Source organism: Arachis hypogaea, chromosome 11 (assembly GCF_003086295.3).
Source record: "Arachis hypogaea cultivar Tifrunner chromosome 11, arahy.Tifrunner.gnm2.J5K5, whole genome shotgun sequence".
In the NCBI taxonomy this organism is placed as follows: domain Eukaryota; kingdom Viridiplantae; phylum Streptophyta; class Magnoliopsida; order Fabales; family Fabaceae; genus Arachis; species Arachis hypogaea.
In genome coordinates, this window is record NC_092046.1 from 116,382,856 (window position 1) to 116,392,527 (window position 9,672).

The window sequence follows — 9,672 nt, forward strand, 5'->3', positions numbered from 1 at the left end:
GTAGTGATCCTTGCGAGTGGCCTGGTTGAGGCGTCTATAGTCAATGCACACCCTCTAGGAGTTCTGCACTCTTGTAGCCATGAGTTTTTCATGCTTCTTTGGAACCACCTGTACTGGGCTAACCTATTCACTATCCGAGATTGGATAGATGATGTCGGCTTCAAGCAATCTGGTCACTTCCTTCTTGACAACTTCCAAAATGGTGGGGTTCAACCGCCTTTGAGACTGACGGATAGGCCTTGATCCCTCTTCTAGAAATATGCAGTGCTCACAGACTTGAGGGCTGATACCTACTATGTCCGCCAAACTCCACCCAATAGCTTTCTTGTGTCTTCTCAGCACACTAAGCAACTGCTCCTCTTGTTGGGAAGTGAGTTTTCTTGCAATAATAACTAGGAGCTTCTGATTATCTTCAAGATAAGCATATTTGAGATGGGGTGGAAGGGGCTTCAACTCCATTTTCAGCTCATGGCTTGGCACTTGATCATCTGAAACCATGCGAGGTAGCAAGGTGTCTTCAGTATGCTTAGAGGGTTTTTCCACACTTGCACCTTGCTCAATGTGCATCTCTTCTACATTCTCTTGGTGAACTTCAGCCACAGTCTCATCAATAATATTACACTAGAAGATGGAGTGGTCTTCCGGTGGATACTTCATAGCTTCGTCCAGATTGAACCTCACTGCTCTGCCATCTATCTCAAAAGAATAAGTACCTGAGAAGGCACTACAAAAAAATGGAGCATTTGTAACAAAAAATTTGTATCAAATTTAAAATTGTTATAAATTATGATTTTTTTTGTAACAATAATTAGTTATTGTTACAAAATAAGAATATTTTCTAACAACAAAAAAATTTGTTGCAAAATATTTCAATATTTTGTAACAATGTAATTTTTTTTGTTACAAATTATGTTGGCTTTCGTATCGAATTGTTATTTTGTTGCAAAATATTATAATATTTTGTAACAAAAAATTAATTTATCACAAAATGCACTATTTTTGTAACAAGTTATTTATTTGTCACAAAATTCCAAAATTTTTTGTAACTAATAAAAAAATTTATTTTAACATATTAAACGTAAGCCTTCGAATTTTTAAAAATTAACATCATGAGTTATTTATGATTTATTATATTTATTTAAAATTTTATATTCAAAATTTTATTTTACTAAGAATATTTAATTCAAATTAACGATATTTGAGTTTAAAATTATTTTAAAAATTAAATATAAGTAATTTATAATTTATTATATTTATTTAAAATAAATTTTTAGAAATTTTTATATTAAACGTGGTATTTATTTATTTATAATTTAAAATTTTAGTAATTAAAAAAATATAAAAATTTTAAATTAAAATACTCAATTAAAAGCTAATTAACTAATTGATAATTAGATAATATTTTTAAAATAATTTTAAGAGATTAAATTAAATTTTAAATTAATACAATATATTCTAATTTTATCTAACTCTAATCATAACTCCCTTAACACAAATAATGTAACATCGCACATTTATAAAAATTTAAATATAAATAAATTGTGATTTTATCTTATTAAGTTTAAATTTCATAATTTTAAAAATTAATTTATTAAAAATAATTAAATAAATTTAAAAATAATTTTATTTTAAATCAATTAAAATTCTTAAATAATTTTATTATAATTAAATATTTTACATAATTTTAATAATTAAAAAATAAAAAAAATTATACACTTTAATTTAAGTAATTTCTATTATTCTATCTCAAATATTTTATAAAATTATTATATTATTAATGTATATTTTAGTCTAGCTCTAAAATTCCCAAATTAAAACTTAAATCTAACCTAACCTAATTTCACAAAACAAGCTCGAAGCTGTCACGCGAGAGAGGGGAAGATGCTGTCCGCGCCGCTGTGTTACCACCACTGTCAATCCATTGCCGCCGCTGCTAGGGCTTGTTGGGGAGAACGTCGCGTTCTGTTCTGTCGCTTGAGGGAGTCGCCACCGCTGTGCTCTGGCCGTTGCCGCTGCTATTCCACGCGAGAGGAAGAGAAGCGATGAGACGCACGAGAGACAGAGAAGGACGCCATTGTTTACTTCTTATTACATTCTTATTACATTCTTATTACATTCTCAACATGGAGAAGGACGCCATTGTTCTTTACCCCCTCAACAGGGCCATCTCCTTTACACGGTTTGTAATGACTTGCGTTGAATGATGCGGGTACTTTCGGCATTTCAGTTTTACATTTCAAATCAAATCCCACCGCATCTCAATTTACTACTAATTCAGCTGAACCCATTCCCTCTGAACAAGAACCAAAAGTCAATTACGATCCGAACTGCACGCAGCCGATGCCGTTCTTGACGTTTGAGACGCGGGGGTACAAGTCGGCGATTATTCAGGGACGTTCCGATCTTGAAGCCGCTATCGAGGACTCAGGTTTTAGAGCTTCAGAGTGCACTTGAAACAGCACAGGATCTGCCTCAGACTCTTGTTCAGGTAGTTATGAGTGAAATCTCTTTGTTTTGTAGTTCTTTAATTTGTATTCGCGATTCAGTCTAGTACCTGAAATCCGTAAAATTCATGTGATGACTTCAGTTATGAATGGGTTAATGATCATGTAGGAACCGGTAGATACACTTGTGAATCATTTTAGTCTCTGTTAAGTTTTGACGAGTCAAAATAGTCTTGTAAGTAACAAATGTGAGGCCTAAAGGACTATTTTGACTTCTTAAAACTTCGGAAACCAAAATTACTTACACATTTACTTATAGAGAATAGAGACCAAATATAATCAATTGTGAAACTATGATTGCATACTCTTATTTAGGTAGTAATGAGTAAGATCTCTTTGGTTATTTTAATTTGTATCTGCAATTCATTTTAGTCCCTGAAGTTAAACCAAATGACTTGGGTTCTTGGCCTTAGGGTTTGGATACTGATGACAAGAAAACACGTGAAAAGTGTAATGGTGATTAGTTGAATAGCGTTTGACAACTCTGAAGACTAAGTCATTAATTTCTTAATGTTAGGGATCATCAAATAGAAGCACAATTTTAAAGAAGCTTTATACACTCATGGCTGACGTCTATAAAAGGCTAGTTGAGCTAGCTTGATGAGTTAAATATTAGTTATTAGTTTAGTCTGACTTCACTTAGTTAAGTGTTAGCTAGCTTCAATTTTCATGTCAGTCTTTGATAATTTTAAGACATTTACAAGTTCTTAGTATTTGATTTATTAGTCAAGTTAATCTTTGACATTATATTCAGTAAGTCAAATTAGTTCCCTAAAGTGAAGGGTAATTTGATGCAGAGGAAAGTGTCAGAGACTTCAAAAGAGCTAGTATTCTAACAGATGATTACAATTTCAGAGAATAGTGCGAGAAGCAGTTATGTATATAAGCAATCTATTCATCTTCTTATGGATTTGAGTTCCCAAAAACTCGGGCACAGAGGCAAATCTAATATCCATAGTTAAATTCAAATTTGGTTAGCATTAGTTAGATATTAATTCAGTTTATTGACTCTTAATAGTTAGTTATTTTCTGGTTTTGATACAAATCTTGTTTATTTATGCACCTTTACTCATCTTTTTTGCCTTGATTGGCATTAGTTAAAAGTTAGTTAATTCTAGTTTGTTATAGTTACTACTTTTAAATATTTATTGTAAACATTTTTAATCATTCAGTGAGTTTAGGATTTCATATAAATAAATAAGAAAAAAAAAAGAAAAGACTCTGCATTTTTCCTGAACTATTTTTTAATCATCTCTATACAATGCTATCATATTTGTAACTATCACCAGTAGCGGCAGCATCCTTAGAGCACAGTTAGAATGTTTTGATGAGTTTGTTTAGCATTAGTTAGAGTTAGCTACTTGAGATGGTTTATTTGGACACACATAAGTAGTTAGTTACTTCCTCTTATTCCATGTAAGTTAGGCCATTTCAGTTCTCATTTTATCTCAGTGCCCTATGTCACTCATGCCATGTTTGATAACATAGGCACCGGATTTGGTTCAATTGCAAAACTTTGTGGATCGGATGAAGTATTTGGGTGATTCACTGAATGTCTTCATTAGTAAGTATGGTAATCTGCATGTTGAAGCACGCATAGCGTCTTCCCTGAGTTGCTGAATACATTAACTTTACAGACTTTGCTGGAGAGGATGAAGTCAGTGTACTCAAACATAGAAAGCCTTCCTCCTGATCGAATCGTTCCAACTGTGGGGTTGAATATCGATCGTATTGAAGCTGCAAATAGGAAACTTGGGTTCTGGGACTTGGGAGGTCAGGTATGGGCATATGTTATAAGGATGAATGATTAATAAAAATTGAATTGAATTTTGCTTGTTCTGGATCTTGTTTTGGATTGATTAAAATGAATGATGGAATTTTTATTGTTGTTGAAAATTTTTTTTGTTGAATATTCATTCGATTAAAAAGAGAAAAAAGAACTAAAAGAAAAAGAAGAAAGTTAGTGTATTTGTTGTTGGCCTGTTGCTGCTGTGATGAGACGATGATTTTATTGTTTACATGAATATTGCTTTGGTGAATGGTGATAATTGAAATTAATTCTTGTATGTTTTATTAATCATGAACTAGTGAATTTTTATTATTGCATTGAGTTCAATTCTTGAATTTTTCCTCTTGTACTTTGGCTATTTCTTATCTTGATGATGATAAGTTTAAAGAACTTCTCCAAGGACCTCCTCCTCCTGCTGTTGATCATGAAGATGGTAATGCAGAAGCTTGTGAAACTCGTGAAGATTTTATGATTGATGAAGAATAGAGTGACGATTAAATACTTGTTTAGACTTTAGTTAATTAGTTGTTCATTATAGTAGTTTGGTTAGTTTATTTGCTACTTAATTTACTTTAGTTGCGTATAAACTTGTATGTTGTGAATTTGTGTTTTAATTTGAGTTGTGAATTTGTGTTGAGTACGTGACTTTTGATTTGTTATGGTATATATTAGTTATAGTCCACTGGATAATTTGGTTTATTTTAGATTTATTTTATTATTTGTAAAATTAATTTCTGCTATAAAAAATTTCATAATTTTTATATTTTACGAGTTACGTTTACATTCCGTCTTACGATTCAACGAATTACGATTAAAGAAATTGTTATAAAATATTGTGCTTTTGTAACTAAAAGAATGAAAAATGTTACAAAATCAAGTTATATTTTGTAACTAAATTTTGTGATAGGAAAATTTATATTGTTACGAAAAATATTTTTAAGGTTTAAAATTGTTACTACTTTTGTAACAAATTTTAGTTTTTGTATTAAAAAAATTTGTTACAAAATATTATTTTGAATTGTAACAGTTCCATTTTTTGTTACAAAAATTTTTTGTAACGGGACATACTGAAACGGCCCTTTTTTTTGTTACAAATTCTTTTTGTTTCAAAATTCCGGTTTTTTGTAACAAATTTTTTTGTTACAAATATTGCTTTTTCTTGTAGTGAGGCATCCAATTTAAACCGTGAAGTCGTCAAAAATGGCTTCCCAAGTAAGATGGATGAAGGTCTTCCTGAGTCATTAGGAGGTATCTCTAAAATGTAGAAGTCTATAGGGAATGTCAACCCCTTAATGCTCACCAGAACGTCCTCCGCGATGCCAACCACCGAGATTATGCTCTTATCTGCCAAAACAAACCGTGCTGTCAACCTTTTTAAGGGTGGGAACATTAAGGCATCATATACAGATAATGACATAATACTAATACATGCACCTAAATCACACATGCAATCAAAAAATTGTACACCCTCTATAGTACAAGTAACCATGCAGGGACCGGGATCACCACGTTTCTCTGGTATAGCACCCATTAAAGCAGAAATAGAACTACCTAGGGGAATAGTTTCTAAATTATGTATTTTATCTTTATTCGTGCATAAATCTTTTAGAAACTTAGCATTCTTAGGTACCTAGCGAATAGCATCAAAAAGGGGATAGTTACCTCAACCTTTTTGAAGATCTCCACCATCTTGGGGTCTAGCTCCACTTACTTCTTGGTCCTCCTAGCAAGGTGTGGAAAAGGAATGGGAATGGATTCTCTTGTGACCTCATCTTCCTTAGGTGCTCCATTCCTTGGTTGAGCAACTTCCTCTTCAGCTGCATCTTGTACCTCATCCTCTTCTTCAACTTCTTCTACCTCAACAATGTCTTTAACTTGAATGTCTTCTTTTGAACTTGGATCTTTGGGACTCCTCTCTTGCAATGTAGTGCCAGACCTCAAGATGATGGCATTAATTCCACCTTTGGGGTTGGGTAAAGGTCGAGAGGGAAGTGCATTAGAGCTTGAAGGTTGATTGTTGGTGGAAGATGGTGGTTCCATGCGGGATATGAGTGCTTGTAGAGTGGAGTTAAGACCGTTGATGCTAGATTTGAGTGCACTTTGAAGGTCTTTCTGTCCTTGCATAATAGAGTAAAGCATCTCATCATTGGAGGAAGAAAGGGGTATGTAATTTGAGGGGCTTGTGGTTGGTTATTTTGAGGTTCTTGGGCTTGCCTTTGGTGAGGTGCTCGGTAAGTTTGGCCTTGGTTCCGCTGTTGGTATGGAGGGTTCTATTGATACCAGTTCTGCTGATAGTTGTTGTTATTGTTCCACCTCTGATTTCTACCGTTGTCTCTGCCTCCTTGGTTATAGTTGTCCCTCTGGTGCACGAAATTACAGTCACACTTTTGAAATTCTGCACAATTAACCAGCAAGTGCACTGCGTCGTCCAAGTAATACCTTACGTGAGTAAGGGTCGATCCCATAGAGATTGTCGACTTGAAGCAAGCTATGGTCATCCTTGTAAATCTCAGTCAGGCGAATTCAAATGGTTTTGAGGTTTTGATAATTAAAATATAATTAAAACAGAAAATAATATAGAAATACTTATGTAATTCATTGGTGGGATTTCAAATAAGTGTATGAAGATGTTTTGTTGCTTCTGAACCTCTGCTTTCCTACTGCCTTCTTCCAACCATGCGTTACCTCCTTCCATGGTAAGCTGTATGATCCTCTCGGATGAAAACAAATCCATCTGCGCTGTCACCGTAGGGCTAATCATCTGTCGGTCCCCGCTAGCGTCAGAATAGGACCATTGTCCTTTTGCGCACTGTCATTTGCGCCCCACATTCGCAGGTTTGAAGCTCGTCACAGTCATTCCTTCCCAGATCCTACTCGGAATACCACAAACAAGGTTTAAACTTTTCGGATCCCAGGAATTCTGCCAATGGTTCTAGCCTATACCACGAAGACTCTGATCTCACGGAATGGAAGGCTCTGTTGTCAGGAGAGGCAACCATGTGTCGTGGACCAGGAGACTAAGAGATACACACTCAAGCTATTGCAGATAGAATGGAAGTGTTTGTCAGGCACGTGTTCATAAGTGAGAATAATGATGAGTGTCACAGATCATCACATTCATCAGGTTGAAGTGCGAGTGAATATCTTAGAATAAGAAGAAGGCATGAAGTGAATAGAAGAACAATAGTATTTGCATTAATTCATGAAGAACAGTAGAGCTCCACACCTTAATTTATGGGGTGTAGAAACTCCACCGTTACAAATATATAAGAACAAGGTCCAGGCATGGCCGAATGACCAGCCCCCTAAATATGATCAAGAGATCAAAAGTGATACAAAGATAGTCTCAAAAATGATCTGAAGATGAAAATACAATAGTAAAAGGTCATATTTATAATGAACTAGTAACCTAGGGTTTACAGAAATAAGTAAATGATGCAGAAATCCACTTCCGGGGCCCACTTGGTATGTGCTTGGGCTGAGCATTGAAGCTTTTTTGTGCATAGGTTATTCCTGGAGTTAAACGTCAATTCTGGTACCAGTTTGGGCGTTTAACTCCAATTCTGGTGCCAGTTTGGGCGTTTTACGCCAGAAATTATAGGCTGACTTTGAACGGCGGTTTGGACCATCAAATCTCGGCCAAAGTATGGACTATTATATATTTCTGGAAAGCCCAGGATGTCTAGTTTCCAACGCAATTGAGAGCGCGCCAATTGCGCTTTTGTAGCTCCAGAAAATCTACTTCGAGTGTAGGGAGGTCAGAATCCAACAGCATCTGCAGTCCTTTTTCAGCCTCTGAATCAGATTTTTGCTCAGGTCCCTCAATTTCAGCCAGAAAATACCTAAAATCACAGAAAAATATACAAACTCATAGTAAAGTCCAGAAATATAATTTTTATTCAAAAACTAATAATTATATACTAAAAACTAACTAAATCATACTAAAAACTACCTAAAAATAATGCTAAAAAGCGTATAAATTATCCGCTCATCACAACACCAAACTTAAATTGTTGCTTGTCCCCAAGCAACTAAAAACAAAATAGGATAAAAAGAAGAGAATATACAATAAATTCCGAAAACATATATGAAGATCAGTCTTAATTAGATGAGCGGGGCTATTAGCTTTTTGCTTCTGAACAGTTTTGGCATCTCGCTTTATCCTTTGAAGTTCAGAATGATTGGCATCTACTCAGAATTCAGATAGTGTTATTGATTCTCCTAGTTCAGTGTGTTGATTCTTGAACACAGTTACTTTATGAGTCTTGGCCGTGATCCTAAGCATTTTGTTTTCCAGTGTTACCACCAGATACATAAATGCCACAGACACATAACTGGGTGAACCTTTTCAGATTGTGACTCAACTTTGCTAGAGTCCCCAGTTAGAGGTGTCCAGAGCTCTTAAACACACTCTTTTTGCTTTGGACCACGACTTTAACCGCTTAGTCTCAAGCTTTTCACTTGACACCTTCATGCCACAAGCACATGGTTAGGGACAGCTTGGTTTAGCCGCTTAGGCCAAGATTTTATTCCTTTGGGCCCTCCTATCCATTAATGCTCAAAGCCTTGGATCCTTTTTATTTTACCCTTGCCTTTTGTTTTAAAGGGCTATTGGCTTTTTCTGCTTGCTTTTTCTTTTTTTCTTATTTTTTCTTTCTTTTTTTTTTTGCATTTTTTTCTGCAAGCTTTTCACTGTTTTTTCTTGCTTCAAGAATCAATTTTATGATTTTTCAGATTATCAATAACATTTCTCCTTTTTCATTATTCTTTCAAGAGCCAACAATTTTAACATTCATAAATAACAAATTCAAAAATATGCACTGTTCAAGCATTCATTCAGAAAAATAAAAAGTATTGCCACCACATCAAAATAATTAAACTATTTTAAAATTCGAAATTCATGTGCTTCTTTTTATTTTTTAGAAAACATTTTTTTTCATTTAAGAGAGATAAAGGATTCATAGGACATTCATAGCTTTAAAGCATGGACACTAAACACTAATGATCATGTAATGAAGATCCAAACATAGATAGCACATAAAGCATAAAACTCAAAAGAACAGAAAGATAAGGACAAGGGAATCAAAGAACGGGTCAACCTTAGTGATGACGGCTAGTTCTTCCTCTTGAAGATCCAATGGAACGCTTGAGCTCCTCTATGTCTCTTCCTTGCCTTTGTTGCTCTTCCCTCATGGCTATTTGATCCTCTCTAATTTCATGGAGAATAATGGAGTGCTCTTGGTGCTCCATTTTTAGTTTCTCCATATTGGAACTTAAATCTCCTAAGGAGGTGTTGATTTGCTCCCAATAGTTATGTGGAGGAAAATGCATCCCTTGAGGCATCTCAGGGATTTCTTGATGAGGGACTTCCTCATGCTC

General features: G+C 34.6%; 1 protein-coding gene across 3 annotated transcripts; it reads left to right on the plus strand.

Annotated features, from left to right (window-relative positions):
• The first annotated feature begins 1,788 nt into the window (after positions 1-1,788).
• Positions 1,789-4,992, plus strand: LOC140176382 (uncharacterized). Of its 3 annotated transcripts, XM_072207105.1 has the most exons (5): positions 1,830-2,179; positions 2,279-2,488; positions 3,993-4,068; positions 4,142-4,282; positions 4,675-4,992. In XM_072207105.1, the coding sequence occupies exons 3-5, from the start codon at positions 4,057-4,059 to the stop codon at positions 4,777-4,779; spliced, it is 258 nt and encodes an 85-aa protein (XP_072063206.1). In that variant the 5' UTR covers positions 1,830-2,179; positions 2,279-2,488; positions 3,993-4,056; the 3' UTR covers positions 4,780-4,992. The 3 variants fall into 3 exon arrangements, with proteins under 3 accessions (XP_072063204.1, XP_072063206.1, XP_072063205.1); XM_072207103.1 differs by having other exon boundaries at positions 1,789-2,488; XM_072207104.1 differs by having other exon boundaries at positions 1,843-2,488; positions 3,302-4,068.
• The last annotated feature ends 4,680 nt before the right edge of the window (positions 4,993-9,672 follow it).

Bases quoted from the DNA above. Each gene is read 5' to 3' on its own strand.
- LOC140176382 (XM_072207103.1), top strand. The intron at 4,283-4,674 runs GTATGGGCATAT...GATGATGATAAG, and splicing joins TCTGGGACTTGGGAGGTCAG to TTTAAAGAACTTCTCCAAGG.